Here is a 20,661-nt window from a genome sequence, read left to right on the forward strand (position 1 = left end):
GAGTTCTAAGTAATTTTCTAGCAAAAAAAACTGTTTTAAACATGTAAACACCAAGTCTGAAAAAGAGGCCTGGTCCTTAAGGGTGCCGAGATCGGCAAATCAACAGAACTTCCCAAGGAACCCAGGACCTCCAGGCAGGTAACCGCCGCACCGGACCTCAGATGTAGAGAACACCAAAGCTGGAATTTGGGTGTAGGAAGGCCAAACTGGACTGCAAAGGAACTCACGTCCAGAAGGTTATGGAAAGAAAAGATGGCGCAATGAAGGGCAATGTGAGAAGGAGAACTAGGAACAGACGATCGGTCTGTACTTCCCGGTCAGAACAGGGATGTGTTTGTTTATATTGACAGATCCCCATTCTGGCTCTCTGAGGAGCGATCGCGGGTAGCTGGCGGAGATCGCGTCCGCCAGCCACGCGCATCAGCTCCCCTGCCGTGCAGCGGACACGTGCCTGCTATAGCTGTAAAACGGACCGACATACAGCTATGGCGATTTTTGCGGGGAGGAGCGGGTACCTGGTTTTGACGGGTACCTGCTCTTACTTCTGGCTCAGATCACCGCAGTGAACTGAGCTGGAAGTTCAACCCCCCTCACCTTCTTTACCTGCAGTCTTCTGGGACACATCACAGGCCCTAGAAGACTACGGGACCATTCACAAGGCGCAGTGCGAGTCACTCTTGCGTAGGAGGAAACAGGCAGTGAAGCTGCAAATTTCCCCCCCCCCCCTAAATCATCACTACTAACACATATCCCCCCTCCCAAAAAAGGTTTTCCCCCTCCTACCACAAATCCCCCCCTTCCCCACCATATTACCGGATAAGGGTCTGATATGGACCTGGGGGGGGGGACCCCCACGCCGATTTTTCAGCGTAGGGATTCCCCTTTAAGTCCATACCTGGTGACGGGGCCAGCGACGCCTCCTTCGCTGGTCCCGGCTACCTGGAGCCACGCTCAAAATGAGCGGACTTTCCTCCGTGTGTGTGTGGGCGAGTCCGTTCATTTCAAAAGTACAGCGGATAGTCTGGCGGACTTAGTCCGCCGTACCTAGTCCGCCGCAAAAGTACCGTGTGTGGGCAGGTAGCTCGTTCGGAAAGTCCGGCGGACAGTCCGCCAGACTAAGTCCGCCGGATAGTCTGCTACATGTGTACGCGGCATAAGAGAAACAAAGTAGGCTTGTTTGGCAGCATGGAGGCAGGAATTGTATTTTAGAAGGGCAGATTTATACATGGTGAAGTCTTGGAGGCATTTGGTTTTTACGCCACAGCCGTTCAAGAGCACAGCAATGTCTCTTGAGATTTCTAGTGTTGTCAGTTTGCCAGGGTTGTAATGGTCGGGGCCTGATTCTGCGTGTGGTTAGAGGAGCGAGTGTATCTAGTGATGATGAGAGTGACCTGTTGTAGACAGAGGTGGCAAGGTCAGGACAGGACAGGGGAGAGATTATATCATAGAGGTGGTCAGTAGCAGAATAGAGAAGAGAAGGCTTAAGGTGGCGAAGGTTCCTACAAGTAATTGTTTGCTGCTTGGAAGGATGGGTGGTTGGAGGTAAGGATACAGTGAAACTAATGAAACTAATAATTTAGCCTTTATAACCCTTTTTACCTTTCTCCCCGTCTAAATTAACCCCAATATGTGGAGATATGGACCGTAGACTGACGGCAAGGACTAATCTGAATGAATAGAATGTAAAGAGCTGCATAAATTGATGCTGCTTTATAATCGCCTGTAATAAATAAATAAGATTTAGTGCTGGGAATGATGATCCTGTTTATACACCGATCTCCTATAGGCAGTACATAGACCTCGGAGGACTTCAGTGTCCTTCAATAAGCCCCAAAGAAAGCAGATTTATGATTTCATTATCCAACTGTCATCTTTTAATCCAAGTTTGAATCTGACGGTTGTCAATACAGACAGACCTCATTCAGACATTGTGATAAATCGTACCTGTTCCTCTTTAAAGTAAAATGCTGGACAAAATGATAAATTATGCACGTGTGAAAAAGAAAGTACACCCCACAGAAATTGTTGACTAGACTGCTATAGAGTGTAGTATAGTAGTAGTATGTAGTATAGATGTGCACTGCTGAAAAAAAGTAGTTAGTTTTCGTTTCATTTGTTTTCTTTTTTTTTTTTTGGGTCATTCGTTATGATCGAAATTCGAAAATCCGTAAAATCCGCAAATAAGAAAACAAAAAATACAAAAATGTGAAATTACGAAAATCTGAAAAAATAGCTAACTAATAATAACGAACTATTAAATTAAAATAGGTGTTGGAATTTCCTTTCAAATTTGGCGGTTAGTGAACGTAACGAATACGAATTTATCCAAAGTTATGAATTATCCAAAATAGCGAATGCCGTAGCTAAACAAATGGAACGGAACAAATTAACCACTTACCCACTGGGCACTTAAACCCCCTTCCTAACCAGACCAATTTTCAGCTTTCGGTGCTCTCACCCTTCGAATGCCAATTACTCAGTCATGCAACACTGTACCCATATGAAATGTTTGTCCTTTTTTTCACACAAATAGTGCTTTCTTTTTGTGGAATTTAATCAACACTGGGTTTTTTATTTTTTGCGCTATAAATCAAAAAAAGACTGAAAATTCGGTAAAAAATAAATAAAAATTCTTTGTTTCTGTTAAAATTTATTGCAGAGTATTGGCGAGTATTGGTAGAGTATTGCACCGTGTTACAGAGTATTGCACAGTGTTGCAGAGTATTGGCAGAGTATTGCACAGTGTTGCAGAGTATTGCACAGTGTTGCAGAGTATTGCACAGTGTTGCAGAGTATTGGCAGAGTATTGCACAGTGTGGGCAGAGTATTGCACAGTGTGGGCAGAGTATTGCACAGTGTTGCAGAGTATTGGCAGAGTATTAGCAGAGTATTGCACAGTGTTGCAGAGTATTGCACAGTGTTGCAGAGTATTGCACAGTGTTGCAGAGTATTGCACAGTGTTGCAGAGTATTGCACAGTGTGGGCAGAGTATTGCACAGTGTGGGCAGAGTATTGCACAGTGTGGGCAGAGTATTGCACAGTGTGGGCAGAGTACTGCAGAGTATTGTCACGGAGCAGTGCTGTGGGCACTACACATCCAGCCCACAGCGCTGCTGCCATCTCTCCCCCTCTCCCCACACACTGTACCGATCGGTACAGAGAGGTTTGTTTACAAATGATCGCTCCGTCATTTCACTGAGAGATCACGTGGTAAACGCCCACTACCACGATCCACGATGTGCCGGGTCTTCTGGATCTGGCGGTCACGGATGTTTGCGGGAGCGTGCCCCAGGGAGCGTGCGAGAGCAAGATTCTGGGAGGAAGTCCATGGACGCCCTCCCAGAATAAGCCAACTGCACTGTAGCCGTCTTTCGGCTATGGCCCGGTCGGCAAGTGGTCAATAATAAATAATAATAAAAAGTTATTATTATTATGATTAATTTGTTACATTCTATTTGTTTAGATACGGCATTCGTTATTTCGGATAAATCTGTATTCTTCACGTTCATTAACAGCCAAATTTGAAAGGAAATTCCAATAACTATTACTTAACTATTAAATTATAGGCAAGTTATTATTTTTAGATTTTTGTACTTTCCAATTTTCGTTCTTTTGATTTTTCATTCCTATTTTGGGATTTTCGAATATTCAAGTTTACGAATATTCGGAAAAACGAATGAAAAGGGTTTTCATTAATTCGGATATTTCACAAATTAATGAATTTAAGCTTATTTTAAGGCTGCTGAGTGTTTTCAGTTCATAAAATGCCCGAATAAATGCCTGAAAAAACGCCCAACAATGAAAATCCCATTCATTTCAATGGCAACTGTTCAAATCTGAGGGTTTTGTCACCTGAAGCAAAAACGCCTGAAAAAACGCCCTGAGCTCAAAAAAGAACACAAGCTTCTTTGGAGCAGATTACAGGCTTTTTTCTGCTTTTTTCATTGGTGACCCTTTGACCTGTACAAAATTGCGGCCAAAAAAACGTGCGACTTTCTGCCTGAAAAAAAAAAATGCGCTTGGGGTGAGTGCAGCCTTAATAAAAAGGGTCTCTTCAATCATTTATTCAACAAAAATATCAATAGATGTACAACCCCAAATCCAAAAAAGTTGGGGCGCTGTGTAAAATCTACATAAAAACACAGAATGCAACAATTTGCAAATCTCATGAACCCAGATTACTCGTATTCACAATACAAAACATATAATGTTTAACCCCTTGCTGACCACCCTATATCAGATTTACTGGTACAGGGCGGCCGTTCTATATATATACACGATTCTGCACTTCCGGGTAGTGGGGGGCGCACCGCTTCACTTATAATGTGATTAGTCACAACAGAAACTGATCAGCGAGTGCCGGCCAATGGATGTGCGCTGCCACCTGCTGAGCGTCGAGGAGAGCGACTGGATGGAGCTCTACCCATGTAAACAATGCAGAGCTCTGTGCTGTCAGTGAGGATGTGATGGGTCACATCCCCGCGGTACCTCAAACACCCCCCTCCCCCTTGCTGTCTGCCGGTCCACCAGCACTTACCCCATCAAGGCAGCAGGCACATCGAGCAGTGGCGGGGGAATCGGCATTGGCGGGCACATCGGGCAGCGGCGGGAGAATCAGCATTGGCGGGCACATCGGGCAGCGGCGGGGGAATCGGCATTGGTGGGCACATCGGGCAGTGGCGGGGGAATCGGCATTGGTGGGCACATCGGGCAGCGGCGGGAGAATCAGCATTGGCGGGCACATCGGGCAGCGGCGGGAGAATCGGCATTGGCAGGCACATCAGGCAGCGCTGGGCTCATCGTGCAGCGGTGGACATCATGCTACGGTGGGCGTCGGGCAGGCATCCAATAGAATTGTTTGGCCGGCCTGCAGCTCTCATCGCTCCATTTCAGACTCATAGCTATATTGTAAGTATGGGTGGATATTTTCCATACTTTTGTTTTTCCTCCCTCTCCCCTGCCCTCGAGACCGATTATTAATGTGTACAACTTATTAATTATAAACATATAGCAAGCATCTGCTCCTGATGAGTGGAGGTCATCCACGAAACGCGTCGAGCTATGTTGATGCCACTATGATGTTTACAGTCAGGATCATTCCATCAATTTTATTGCAATATGTTGTAACAATCATGCACTTTTATATATGTATTGTGTGATACATGGGTTATGTGTCCGACGTCATTATAATGATTATTATGCTACATTATTGGTTGTACACATCATATATGGAATACCGTTTTTTTCTGTGTATAAGACGTCCCCCACTTTTCCCAACCCAAAATTAAGAAATCAATATTTTAAAATGGTAAAACAGAACACACTGTTGTATTTAGCAATTACCGCAGGTAACGTTTACATACCAGTATATTATCCCTTTCATGACTAAGCCCATTTCAGACATTTGGTGTTTACAAGTTAAATCCAAAACATTATTATATATATATATTTTAGCAGAGATTCCAGAGAATAAAATGGCGATTGTTGCAATATTTTATGTCACACGGTATTTGTGCAGTGGTGTTTTAAATGCAACTTTTTGGGTAAAGGGACATTTTCATGGATTAAAAAAAAAAAAATTACCGTATATACTCGAGTATAAGCCGAGATTTTCAGCCTCTTTTTTGAGGCTGAAAGTGCCCCCCTCGGCTTATACTCGAGTCATCGCTGTCTGCCCGCTCGATCAGCGTGTCGAGCAGACAGACAGCGGCCATTCTATGATTCAAAAGCCGCGCCTCCGGCTCCGCCTTCGCCTGTGATAGGCGGAACACTGAATTTCCCAGCAGCCTGTGTTCCGCCTATCACGGGCGTCGTCTCATCCACGTACTACGGACGAGGATGATACGACGTCCGTGATAGGCGGAACACAGGCTGCTGGGAAATTCAGTGTTCCGCCTATCACAGGCGAAGGAGGAGGCGCGGCTTTTGAATTTTACAATGGCCGCCGACGAAGAGGGCACGGGACGGAGGCAAGGCAAGGCACGGCACGGCACGGCACGGCACGGGACGGGACGGGACGAAGGCAAGGCACGACACGGGACGGAGGCTCGGGACAAAGGCTCGGGACACAGGTAGGCTGGACACACACACACACACACACACACACACACACACACACACACACACGGATGGAGACACACACACGGATGGAGACACACACACACGGATGGATGGATGGATGGATGGAGACACACACACACACAGGGATGGATGGATGGATGGAGACACACACACACAGGGATGGATGGATGGATGGATGGATGGAGACACACACACACAGGGATGGATGGAGACACACACACACACAGGGATGGATGGATGGATGGACACACACACACACAGGGATGGATGGACGGACACACAGGGATGGACGGACACACAGGGATGGACGGACACACAGGGATGGACGGACACACAGGGATGGACGGACACACACACAGGGATGGACAGGCATGTCTCACCCTCGGCTTATACACGAGTCAATAAGTTTGCCAGTTTTTTTGGGGGTAAATTGGGGGCCTCGGCTTATATTCGGGTCGGCCTATACTCGAGTATATACGGTAAACTGTAAAGTTAGCCCAATTTTTTTGTATAATGTGAAAGATAATGTTACGCCGAGTAAATAGATACTAAACATGTCACGCTTTATAATTGCGTGCACTCGTGGAATGGCGACAAACTACGGTACCTAAAAATCCCCATAGGCGACGATTTAATTTTTTTTTACGGTTACAAGGTTAGAGTTACAGAGGAGGTGTAGTTCTAGAATTATTGCTCTCTCTCCGTTTACATATGCAGGTGCGACTTCCGTATGCACTTTCTTTGCTGCGCGAGCCCGTGGGGATGGGGGCGCTTTAACCGGTTCCCGACCAGCGCACAACGATGTACGTCGACAGAATGGCATGGGCAGGCATAATGGCATACAGGTACGTCCAATATTCAATGCCACCCTGCCATCGGGAGCGTGCCGCCGCTGGTCGGGACCCCGTGAGTCCGGTTGCGGGACCGGCGGACTCGATCGCCGCGGGCATACCCGCGATCGTCTCACGGGACGGCTGAATGGAGGAAATGCCGTGTAAACAGCATTTCTCCATTCTGCCTAGCAACTAGTGACGCTGATCTCTGCTCCATGTGATTGGAGCAGAGATCAGTGTTCACTAAATGAAAGCCCAACCCCCCCACAGTTAGTAACACACCCCTAGGAACACTTAACCCCTACACTGCCACCCACTGGTTAACCCCTTCACTGCCAGTGTCATTTACACAGGAATCACTGCATTTATATAGCAGTGATTACTGTATAAATTACAATGGTCCCAAAAATGTGTCAAAAATGTCCGATGGGTCCCCCACAATGTCGCAGTCACAATAAAAATCGCTAATCGCCGCCATTACTAGTAAAAAAATAAATAAATAATAATTATTAATAAAAATGCTATAAAACTATCCCTATTTTGTAAACGCTATAACTTTTGTGCAAACCAATCAATAATCGCTTATTGCAATTTTTTTTACCAAAAATATGTAGAAGAATACGTATCGGCCTAAACTGAGGGAAAAAAAATGTTTTTTATATATTTTTGGGGGATATTTATTATAACAAAAAGTAAAAAATAATGCGTTTTTTTCAAAATTGTCGCTCTATTTTTGTTTATAGCGCAAAAAATAAAAACCGCAGGGGTGATCAAATACCACCAAAAGAAAGCTCTATTTGTTGGAAAAAAAGGACGTCAATTTTGTTTGGGAGCCACGTCGCACGACTGCGCAATTGTCAGTTAAAGCGACGCAGTGCCCTTTCGCAAAAAGTGCTCTGGTCTTTGACCAGCAAAATGGTCCGGTCTGCAAGTGGTTAAAAAAAAAAAAAAACTCTTATTTTTATATTATAAAGTTGCGTTTAAAAAAAAAAACATCCCTGCTTCATACAAAGTACCTAACCTCTTTCTTCAATGAAGCATCCAGGTGACGAGTATCAGACACGCTTCCCGATTGGCCGGGTGGAGGATCAGTGTTACAACAGCGAATGTTCATTCGCTGTTGCAACACAATTGGGTGGGCTCCAATCGCAATGCTTGGCACCCGAGCCCACCCTATTTTGAAGCCCAATTGTCAGTCTTTTTTTTGTTTGTATCGCAAAAAATATAAAAACTGCAGAGGTGATCAAATACCACCAAAAGAAAGCTCTATTTGTAAGATAAAAAGGACATCAATGTAATTTGTGCACAGCGTCGCATGACCGCTCAACTGTCAGTTAAAGAGGAAGTAAAACCCCGACGGGTTTTACTTCCTTTTTTGCTCCCCGCAAGGCCTGCAAATTAAAAGCATAATGGGCTAGCATCGCATACTAGCCCTTTATATGACACTTACCTGCAAATGAAGACCGCACCATCCCCTGTGTAGACCGCGTCCATTTTAGCCCCTCTTTCTTCCGGGGCCTCTACTCCTCCTCTATGACTGACCACAGCTGCATGACGTCACTCCCGCGTATGCGCACAGGAGCAGTCAGTCACGGCACACGCTGGAGGAAGAAACGCCATGGTGGTCCGTTTGTTCAGAGCACATGCGCCGATGATGACATTAGCGCACTACAAGTGAAATATCTCCTAAACGGCGCACGTTAAGGAGATATTTCCACTACCTATAGGTAAGCCTTATTCTAGGCTTACCTACGGATAAAAGTAAAACAAAGGGGTTTACAACCACTTTAAAGTAAATGCAGTTCGGTATCGCAAAATATAGCCTGGTTGTGAAGGGGGGGGGTAAATCTTCCAGAGGTCAAATGGTTAAACTGAGAAATGCCTCCTCTGCAAAGCGGTCCGAACACGGATCACTCTTCACCGCGAGTGTGAAAGAGCCCTTAGGGCTTGTGTAGATGGCCGAGACATTCAGCTTGCATTCCTGAGGATCGGTAGGATGAGTTGCATTAAAGAGGAAGTAAACCCTAATGGGTTTACTTCCTCTTTGATTCCTTGCAAAGGTAAAGCATAATGGACTACTGTGCATCGCATCGCATAGTAGTGCATTATGTGTCACTTACCTGACACAGGAGCCAGCGATGTTACCACTGTCCCCTTGTGTACGGAGCCTCCATCTTCTTGGTGGGTCTCACTGCTCCGGCGCTGTCATTCGACGGAGCCGCGATGACGTCACTCCCGCTCATGTGGACGGGAGCCGCCACTCGCAGCAAATCGCCGTTAACAGCGGCACGCTGAGTGCGCCTGCGCGCCGCTGTCTACGACGCATGCGCCGTACACAGCGGTGCCTGCCTTTTGGCAAATATCTCCTAAACCGTGTAGGTTTCAGAGAGATTTCTTGGACCTACAGGTAAGCCTTAATCTAAGCTTACCTGTAGGTCAAAGTGGTTTGTAAGGGTTTACAGCCACTTTAAAGTGGAGGGCCAGTTATAAAAAAAAAAAAAAAAAAAAAGTCAGCAGCTGCAAACACTGCAGCTGCTGACTTAATAAACACACTCACCTGTCCAGGGCGCCCGCGATGTCGGCCGCCCGAGGCCGACCCGTCCCTCGGCTCTCGGGTCCCGGCGCCGCCATCCCTTGTAAGGGAAACGGGCAGCGGAGCCTTATGGCTTCACTGCCCGTTTCCTACTGCGCATGCGCGAGTCCCGCAGCTACTGCGCATGCGCGAGTCCCGCAGCGCTTTCTGAATGGGACGCGCTGTGTTCTGGAACACACAGTTCCCAGAACACAGCGCGACTCATTACCCAGAAGACGCCGCGACGAAGACAGAAGACAGAAGATCTCCGCGGAGGAGGAAGAGGAAGATTAGGAGAAAGTGCCTAGCAACAGGCATTTCTGGTAAGTAAAAAAAAAAAATTTTTTTCATTTTTTTTTTTTAGATTTTTTGTAATTTTTAAAAAATTTTTGTTTTTCAGGGTGGCCCTCCCCTTTAAAGGCCCATTTGAGCTCCTTCTCAACCTGCTTCAAGTTACTTTTTTCTTTTCCTTTTGACTTGTATTGAGAAAAAAAAAAAAGTTAGAGAGAGATGTGACATGAAGAAAAGGAAAAAAAAAAAAAGGCCTTTAGACAGATAGACACATTTCCCACACAAGTAATAGAACGCACCTTCTGCAGACACGTCAGATCGCTGTCCTGGCGGAACCTTTTGTTCATCGGAACGCTGCTGCTCAGGAAAAATAAAGAAAGAAAAGCAAAGTATCACACTGGGGCTCATCCATACAGAGGAGGACATTATTGAAAAAAAAAAACGGAAAAGCAAAACACATTGGCAAAAACAAGCAAAGAAATGTGCAGAAATTTCACCCTCCATCCATTGACATTAAAAAGGGACCCTATTGCTTAATTATATCCTGAATAAAAGCCGCCCATGCAAAGAAGACAGAAGACACGAAGAGTGCCTCTCCCGCTGCCAGCGCTGCTCTACTGAGGAGACATTGCCAAGCAAAGTCCCTTTAGAAACGGACACTTCCCAGAGCATCCATCTACTTGCCCCCCCCCCCCCCCCCACACTGCTGCTGCCCTATCTGGTTCCTCTCACTGACCTACACACTACTATAGGACTGGGGGCCAGGCTTTATGGGGGCCAGGCTTTATGGGGGCCAGGCTTTATGGGGGCCAGGCTTTATGGGGGCCAGGCTTTATGGGGGCCAGACTGTGGCCACTGGAGGTAGAAAAGATCCTAACATCAGTGGAAAAAAAAAAAAAAAAAACTAAACCAGGAATTCTTTATCGTATGGCAAAATCTATCCAAAAGCTGGATTTTGTTGGATTGTTTTCACTTTGTCCAATATGGTAAACAAGTGTAGAGTTTGCCTGGGGCAAAAAAATAAATAAAAAAAACGGTCGGGGGGGAAATTGCGATTTCCTTTATAAACAGACCCCAAAGTGTAGTTAGTGGAAAATCTTCTTTAGCACAAAGAGAAGAAGGACGAGGTGCGTGTTCAGGAAGCATCCCGATCAATAGTCTGCTGTGCTGAGATGAACCCTATCAGAAGAAGCCCAGATCAAAGTCTGCTCCTCCAATCCAATATCCCATTAAAACCCCCGACGCATAAACATCGATCTGCAGCAGACGGCCAATTAAGCGCTTTCAGTTAATAAGTCGATGTGTGAAGGGGAAATATAATTAGAGCCCGGATTGATTTAGTATTTATGAACAGGTCAGAAATAATGGGAATTAATTACATTATCCCTCGATCTTCTATTCAAAGTGGAATCCCAACCTCAAGAATTAACATCTTACATTGGAGACTCTGTATTAGTTGGAGTTCTGCTGGCCAGACATCGTTCCTGCGTTGTTACCTTGCTAAAATTCTAATTCATTTTAACATTAAAAAAATAAATTTTTTTTTTACATATAACTGCAAATCTGATCTCCCTAAAGTGGAACTTTACCCACAACAACTTGATAAAATTAATGTTCTTTAGCAAGGAATATTAGTAATTATGCCACCAAAATATGTGTATGTTGTAAATTGCCTCCAGCATTGCTCCTGTTTCTTTTTTGCTGGAGGCGGACATTTTTTAGATTGTAAGCTCTAATGAGCAGGGCCCTCAGATTCCTCTTGTACCAAATTGTAATGTAACTGTAATGTCTGCCTTTATTTTGTTAAGCGCTGGGCAAATTGTTGACACTATATAAAACCTGTATAATAATAATTTTGCTGAAGCCCAGAGCCCCTGAACAGCAATAAATCATAAAGCAGAATTACAGTATCTCACAACACTGAGTACACCTCTCACATTTTTGGAAATATTTTATTCCATCTTTTCATGTACAAATTGGGCTGGCACAACTCATTGGAAAAAAAAGCACCAATCACATGAGTGTAATCACCCCAATACCACTATATATATATATATATATACACACACACACACACACACACACACACACACACAGTGGGGACGGAAAGTATTCAGACCCCCTTAAATTTTCTGTTTTAATAAATCTGCAAAAATTTCAACAATTCTGTGTTTTTCTGTCAATATGGGGTGCTGTGTGTACATTAATGAGGAAAAAAAATGAACTTAAATGATTTTAGCAAACAGCTGAAATATAACAGTGCATAATTTAAGAGGGTCTGAATACTTTCCGTCCCCACTATGTGTGTGTGTGCGTGCGTGCGTGCGTGTGTGTATGTATATGATATACCGTATATACTCAAGTATAGGTCGATCCGAATATAAGCCGAGGCCCCTAATTTACCACAAAAAACTGGGAAAACTTATTGACTCGTGTATAAGCCGAGGGTGAGACATGCAGCAGCTACTGTTACATCCCTGTGTCCCGTCCATGCCTGTGTCCCGTCCATGCCTGTGTCCCGTCCATGCCTGTGTCCCGTCCATGCCTGTGTCCCGTCCATGCCTGTGTCCCGTCCATGCGTCCATGCCTGTGTCCCGTCCATGCCTGTGTCCCGTCCATGCCTGTGTCCCGTCCATGCCTGTGTCCCGTCCATGCCTGTGTCCCGTCCATGCCTGTGTCCCGTCCATGCGTCCATGCCTGTGTCCCGTCCATGCCTGTGTCCCGTCCATGCCTGTGTCCCGTCCATGCGTCCATGCCTGTGTCCCGTCCATGCCTGTGTCCCGTCCCTCCCTGTGTCCATCGCAGCCTACCTGTCTCTTTGCCTTCTGCAGCCTCTGTGTGCCGCGCCGCACCTCTCCTCCTCGTCTGACAGACGGCGGCCATTCCACTGTTCAAAAGCCGCGCCTCTCTGTCTGTGATAGGCGGAACACTCAATTTCCCAGCAGTCAGTGTTCCGCCTATCACGGACATCCTCTCATCCTCGTCCGTAGTATGAGAATGAGCGGGTGTCCGTGATAGGCGGAACACTGACTGCTGGGAAATTGAGTGTTCCGCCTATCACAGACAGGGAGGTGCGGCTTTTGAATAGTGGAATGGTCGCCGATCTGCGTGACTCGAGTATAAGCCGAGGGGGGCACTTTCAGCCTAAAAAAAGGGGCTGAAAATCTCAGCTTATACTCGAGTATATACGGTATATATATATATACACACACACACACACACACACACATCTAGATATAGATATACATACACACACAGTATGTCACAAAGGTGAGTACACTCCTCACCTTTTTGTAAATATTTCCTTCTATCTTTTCATGTGACAACACTGAAGAAATGACACTTATCTACAATGTAAAGTAGTGAGTGTACAGCTTGTATAACAGTGTAAATTTGCTGTCCCCTCAAAATAACTCAACACACAGCCATTAATGTCTAAACCGCTGGCAACAAAAGTGAGTACACCCCTAAGTGAAAATGTCCAAATTGGGCCCAATTAGCCATTTTCCCTCCCCAGTGTCATGTGACTCGTTAGTGTTACAAAGTCTCAGGTGTGAATGGGGAGCAGGTGTGTTAAATTTGGTGTTATCGTTCTCACTCTCTCATACTGGTCACTAGAAGTTCAACATGGCACCTCATAGCAAAGAACTCTCTGAAGATCTGAAAAAAGGAATTGTTGCTCTACATAAAGATGGCCTAGGCTATAAGAAGATTGCCCTGAAACTGATCTGCAGCACGGTGGCCAAGACCATACAGCGGTATAACAGGACAGGTTCCACTCAGAACAGGCCTCACCATGGTCCACCAAAGAAGTTGAGGTCACGTGCTCAGCGTCATATCCAGAGGTTGTCTTTGGGAAATAGACGTATGAGTGCTGCCAGCATTGCTGCAGAGGTTGAAGGGGTGGGGGGGTCAGCCTGTCAGTGCTCAGACCATACGCCGCACAGTGCATCAAATTGGTCTACATGACTGTCGTCCCAGAAGGAAGCCTCTTCTAAAGATGATGCACAAGAAAGTGCCACAAACAGTTTGCTGAAGACAAGCAGACTAAGGACATGGAACCATGTCCTGTGGTCTGATGAGACCAAGGTAAACTTATTTGGTTCAGATGGTGACAAGTGTGTGTGGCGGCAACCAGGTGAGGAGGACAAAGACAAGTGTGTCTTGCCTACAGTCATGTATGGTGGGAGCGTCATGGTCTGGGGCTGCATGAGTGCTGCTGGCACTGGGGGGCTACAAATCATTGAGGGAACCATGAATGCCAACATGTACTGTGACCTACTGAAGCAGAGCATGATCCCCTCCCTTCAGAGACTGGACCGCAGGGCAGTATTCCAACATGATAACCACCCCAAACACACCTCCAAGATGACCACTGCCTTGCTAAAGAAGCTGAGGGTAAAGGTGATGGACTGGCCAAGCTTGTCTCCAGACCTAAACCCTATTGATCATCTGTGGGGCATCCTCAAATGGAAGGTGGAGGAGCGCAAGGTCTCTAACATCCCCCAGCTCCGTGATGTCGTCATGGAGGGGAAGAGGACTCCAGTGGCAATCTGTGAAGCTCTGGTGATCTCCATGTTCAAGAGGGTTAAGGCAGTGCTGGAAAATAATGGTGGCCACACAAAATATTGACACTTTGGGCCCAATTTGGACATTTTCACTTAGGGGTGTACTCACTTTTGTTGCCAGCGGTTTAGACATTAATGGCTGTGTGTTGAGTTATTTTGAAGGGACAGAAAATTTACACTGTTATACAAGCTGTACACTCACTACATTACATTGTAGACAAGTGTCATTTCTTCAGTGTTGTCACATGAAAAGATAGAAGAAAATATTTACAGAAATGTGAGGGGTGTACTTACTTTTGTGAGATACTGTAAACCCATCGATTTAACGGTTTCAAAAAACAGTTACATTCCTGGAATGCCGGGATTGCTAACTGTCACATTTGATTGTGTCCTCAACCAAACTGTCAAGCCATCAAATGGCTGATGTCATAAGGTCATTTTTAAAGTGGACCTTCAGTCATTTTTTCATCTTTCCATCTATTAAATCTTCTGCTCTTGTTGTTGTTGTTTTAACGTTGGATAGTAAAACATTTTTTTTTCTGCCATTTAATCCCTTATACAGCCCACTTCCTGCTTCTTGTCTGGTCATTAGCCTAGGCTTATGACATCATGCACAGCTCTCTCTCTCTCTCTCTCTCTCTCACTCTCCTGAGAGTTTGAGAGGAAGGGAGGGGGAGGAGTCATAAGAGGGCCAATGAGAGCTGCAGAGCTGGGGGTGTGTCTGTGAAAATCCAGGGAGTGAACAGACAGCAACTTCAGCTGCCCACAGTTAAAATGGCTGCAGCCAGACTCAGTGGAGGGAGATTTCTGCAGCATATTTGGCAAGTACAGAATCACAGTATATATAAAATAATATGCAAAAGTGGTTGGAGGGAAGCTTCAGAATGGCGAAGATGTTTTTATTACAAACTATGTGAGCAGACTCTTTAAGAGTCACACACCTGTGAGATAGGCGATACTTCTCGACAATCCACCTCGTCTTCTCAAAAATGGCCTCCCAGCTCGGCTGACCGGACATGTGCTCCACATCAAACCTGTATGGTATTCCTATAGGAGGAGAAAAATGATGTCAATTCTTTTTTCAGGAATATGTAAGGGCCGGTTCACACTGCAGGCGCGGCGAGGCGTCTCCGACTTGCCTCGCCGCGACCTGCGGCGACCTCAGCGGCGACTTGCAGAGGACTTCTGTATAGAAGTCAATGCAAGTCGCCCCCGAAGTCGCCCAGAAGTAGTACAGGAACCTTTTTTCTGAGTCGGAGCGACTCGAGTCGCTCCTCTCAGAACGGTTCCATTGTACAGAACGGGGGCGACTTGCGGGAGCGAGGCGAGGCGAGTCGTGTCGCCTCGCCCGCTGTGTGAACCGGCCCTAAGAGAAATGAATGATGTTTTTAAATGTTTATATCTGTAGAAGTTTTTTTTTGTTTTGTTTTTTAATACAAGTACTGTAGTGTAAGTTCAAAAAAACCATGGTATTTATTTAACCACTTCCCACCCAGCCAATGCATATATACGGCCGGGTGGGAGCCGTCTACTCCTGATAGGACATTCAGGAACGTCCTTCAGAAGTAGCGGGATCGCGCGCGTGCCCGCGCAGCGGCGCGATCCCGATGTGCTCGTGTCACCCGGACACGGCACATCTCAGATCGGCAGGAGGGCTCTGTGATTGGCCCTCCTGATCACATGACGGCCGTGTCCAATCACGGCCGTCATGTGATGTAAACAAACAGCCGGTTGCTAGGCAACCTCTCCTCACATGGAAGTCATCGCTGAGGAGAGGAGAGCAGAACGCTGCAGCCGGCTGATGATCAGTGAGTATGGGCTGTTTTTTACAGCTTTTTACTCATTGATCATCAGTCTAGTGTCAACACACAACACACCACACAGTACAAACACAGTCCCCACATATGTCCCCAAAACACACATGTCCCCAAAACATACATGTCCCCAAATAATAAAAACACATGTCCCTAATAATAAAAACATGTCCCCCACATATGTCCCACTAAAATCACATGTCCCAATGATTATCTGCACACATATGTACATGATCATTTGCGTACATATGTCCCTGATCACACAAACCAATTATTATACACTTAACGGATTTTTTTTTACCAAAAACATGTAGCAGAATACATTTTGGCTTAAATTTATGACAAAATTTGATTTTATTGGATTTCTTTTCAAATAGAAAAAAGAAAATATTGTTTTTTTTCCAAATTTCCGCTTTTTTTGCGCTTATATCGCAAAAAAAAAAAAAACGGAGTCGTGAATAAATACCACCAAAATAAAGCTCTATTTGTGCGAACAAAATGATAACAATTTCATTTGGGTACAGTGTAGCATGACCGCGCAATTGTCACTGAACGCGCTAGAGCGATGAAAGCTGAAAATTGGGCTGGGAAGGAAGGGGGCGAAAGTGCCCGGTATTGAGGTGGTTAAATAACGTTTAATTGGCATATGAATACCATGGTTTGGTCCTGCATTCGACCACGTGTCCCTTTCCTTTTCCCAATTTTTTTAACTAATTACCTAAGTTGTGGAAGTACCCCGTCTACACTAGATGAATTGGTTTCTTTTTTGCCCGCCCCCCCCCCCCCCCAAAAAAAATGAACGTTAGTCTGAGATCCATCCTGTTTAAGGCTGGGTCCGCATCACATGCCTCTCGGTGGCAGTTCACACTGCCTTATGCAAACGGCTGGGAGTGTCAGTGAAAAGTTAATGACACCCCCAGATCAGTTCGCATATCGCAGTGCGATCTGTTGACTCGCACAGGAATCGGATCGCATGGTGTGAACACCCATGCGATCCGATTCTGCTGCGGACCAAAAAAAGGGTCCTGTGCGAGTTTGGGCCATGTGCGATGCGAATTCAGCCATACTATCTGTATGGCTGAACTCGCATCGCACAAGAGATCGGATGTGATTTGCACTGCAGTGCGAATCACATCCGATCTCATCACCGCAGCAGTGTGAACCCAGCCTAAAACTGTTTTCTACCTGTAGTGTAAGTACCTGAATTTGACTTGGTATCAGCCCCCTGAACAGCAGAGCTCAGAGAGGGGGAGGGAAAAGTAGCACACAAGGTGCCAATCAAATATGCTGCAGTGTAAGCAGCATGCTAATAGGAGGAGATGGCAGAGTGACAGTGAAATCAGTCCGCTGCTTCTCCTTTCCTTGTCCAGTCACAGGGTGGGGGGGGGGATCTGTATGTGAAAGTAAAAAGTGCAGCAGAAAGAAATCAGGTCCCACTGCTCTGCAAGACCAGGCTGTGCAAATCTAAGAACTGGGGGGGGGGGGGGGGGGTACAACATCTGGTGTATTTAGCAGTTTAACTGGGGGAGGGTTCAGCTTCAAGTGATTTACTTACTGTATGAGCCATCCTCACTCAGATCGTCACCAATAACCAGGCAGGAAAGCTGTGACTGCGGCAGGGGGTTGCTGCGGTTATACGGACTGATGATCATCCCCAAAAACTTTGCTCCTCCGCGAGAAAAATAACTCTGAATGAAAAGGAAGTAAATGAATACAAACGATAGATGACTAGGATAGAATTAATATGTAGTGTTGTTAACCTTTTCATGACAAGAGGACATTTAAAAGCCAAGATGTCCAGAGCCAATTAAGGCTGGGTTCACACCGCTGCGGCAGCGAGAACCGGATGTGATTCGCACCGCACTGCAGTGCAAATCACATCCGATCTCTGTGCGATGCGAGTTCAGCCATACAGATAGTATGGCTGAATTCGCATCGCACCCGCCGCAAACTCGCACGGGACCCTTTTTTTGATCCGCAGCAGAATCGGATCGCATTGGGTGTTCACACCATGCGATCCGATTCCTGTGCGAGTCTGCAGATCGCACTGCGATATGCGAACTGATCTGGGGGTGTTATTAACATTTCACTGACACTCCCAGCAGTCCGCATAGGGCAGTGTGAACTGCCGGCGGGAGGCATGCGATGCGGGAAAACGCCACGGATTTGCGGCGTTCCCGCATCGCTCCGGTGTGAACCCAGCCTAAAGAAGAATTCCAGGTAAGGCTATTTTTACACTGGTCCAGCTTTATACCATACCTGTGGCATTCCACTAGAAGCTGGAAATCCCTCTGATACATTGGTCATCAACCCTGTCCTCAGGGCCCACTAACAGGCCAGGTTTTATGTATTACCTTGGAGAGATACAGACTAGAATACTGCAATCACTGAGCATCAAATGATATCACCTGTGATGTATTTCAGTTATTTTGCAAACCTGGCCTGTTAGTGGGCCCTGAGGACAGGGTTGATGACCACTGCTCTAATAGACAGCGCCACTCCAGTGATCCTCACCATCTTCCCGCGCCAAGCAGCTTCCCTAGTGCATTGTGAGTGCAGCAGGTCGGCCACTCAGTATGGGTATCATTCAGTCATTGCTTTTGTATTTTATAAATTAATGTAAAGCTCTCGGATTGGACAAGGTGGAGAGGCGGGAAGGTGACATCACCCTCTCTACCTCATCCAATCAAAGAATGCTTTGTATTAATTAAAGAGTAGCTCCACTTTTGTAAAGAAAAATAAACCTAATCTCTGAGTGATCTGTGTACATTGCAGGGATTTTGACAAACATTGTTGCAGATTTCTACCTTTTGTTCTTCTGAAGAAATCCCTGTGTGTTTGTCTGTGTCCATGTGAAAAGTGGATCTAATTTATCAATCAGCTGCTGCACCTGCAGGTCTCTGATGAAGAAAATTTCAGGGTCTGCATCCCTTTTAGATGTGATTACCCTTCGGGAGCATCTTACCAAAAAATGATATTTGTGTTGCAGGGAATGCCCAAAATCTGACTTGTATCTTAGTGCAGACTTCTGGGAAAATCAGTGAGCCTATATCGCACAAGCAGGAAATTAGGTTTCTGTGGGGGGGGGGGGGTGTTCTGTACACAGTCTGTGTATAGAGCGCTTCCAGGTGGCCATATTGCATTTTACAGGAAATGAAAGAGCTGCAGATTAAAAAGGAAAGGTCATTTTTATTTAACATTCAATTACAATATGACTTGTGTCGCAATTGTATACGCTATATTATTATTATTATTTTTTTTTCTTATTTGATATTTTTTTCCCCCCACGAAAATGGAGATACCCTTTAAGAAAATGCAAAGAAATTTCTGAATGGCGCCCATACCGAGAGGCCGACCTGTTGTGTTCACAATTTAACAGAGTAGCTGCTTAGCACGGGACACGGAAGCTTGTGGAGATCACTGGAGTAGCGGTGCCTACCATAGTCATTTCCAGCTTCTAGAGGAATCCTACAGCTATGGTATTATATATATATATATATATCCTGATACCGATACTAGTATCGGTAGCAATACCGAGCATTTGCCCAAGTACTTGTACTCGGGCAAATGCTCAGATACTTAACCCGATACCTGGGCAGTCAGGGTGATCAGTGCGGTGGGAGAATTACAAGCACTGATCACCCTGTAAAGATTTCAAAGTCTGACAGCAGGTCCGTTTCTCCGCTTCTCCTAACCCACCCCCCCCCCCCCCAGCTGCTTTAGTGAAAGTGAAATTGGCGGTGATCAGTGCTTGTAACTCTCCCGCATGATCACCGCTGACTGTCCCCGTATCCTCCTCCAGTCCCCCTCCATGCTGGTGTCCCCCTCCGTACTGGTGTCCCCCTCCGTACTGGTGTCCCCCTCCGTACTGGTGTCCCCCTCCGTACTGGTGTCCCCCTCCGTACTGGTGTCCCCCTCCGTACTGGTGTCCCCCTCCATGCTGCTGTCCCCCTCCATGCTGCTGTCCCCCTCCGTACTGGTGTCCCCCTCCGTACTGGTGTCCCCCTCCGTACTGGTGTCCCCCTCCGTACTGGTGTCCCCCTCCGTACTGGTGTCCCCCTCCGTACTGGTGTCCCCCTCCACCCCCTCGATCTGTCAGGATGGAGAGCGTAGGTAGGAGCAGGTAAATCCGGCTCCTTACTTTTCTGAATGGACAGAGTCAGTACTGAGCGTTTCTCAAAACGAGCACTGTGTTTCTAAAAATCCTAACTTGGTTTGTGAGTGTTGTCCCACAAAACGAGCAGGATTTAGGCCAAAAGCGGTGTGCAGTACTGCTTTTGGCCTGAGGTGGGGGGCGCCGGAGGCAAACAGCACTGATCGTCAGCGTTCGGAAATGCACAAAAAGGCCCAAGGACAGTTCGGCTGACCTCGGCAAACCTCGGAAAGGCTCGTGAATGGAGTCCTTCCGAGGTCAGCCGAAGTGTGCTCTGGCCTTTTCGGCCCTTTCCAAGGCTCTCCGGCACCCCCCGCCTCTGGCCGCATGCTTTATTGCCGCCCATTGA

At 46.3% G+C, this 20,661-nt stretch overlaps 1 protein-coding gene across 1 annotated transcript in view; it reads right to left on the reverse strand.

Moving 5' to 3' along the window:
- MYSM1 (Myb like, SWIRM and MPN domains 1) overlaps window positions 1–20,661 on the reverse strand; it is a gene marked incomplete in the record, with an annotated part of 72,882 nt that overhangs the window by 3,024 nt on the left and 49,197 nt on the right. Inside the window, 3 exon segments of the mRNA XM_077450610.1 lie at window positions 10,077–10,134; window positions 15,287–15,392; window positions 17,715–17,847. Coding sequence (XP_077306736.1) covers window positions 10,077–10,134; window positions 15,287–15,392; window positions 17,715–17,847 — 297 coding nt within the window.

This window comes from Lithobates pipiens, unplaced genomic scaffold (genome assembly GCF_037356315.1).
Source record: "Lithobates pipiens isolate NorthernLeopardFrog02 unplaced genomic scaffold, aLitPip1_a1.2 Scaffold_23, whole genome shotgun sequence".
Lineage (NCBI taxonomy): Eukaryota > Metazoa > Chordata > Amphibia > Anura > Ranidae > Lithobates > Lithobates pipiens.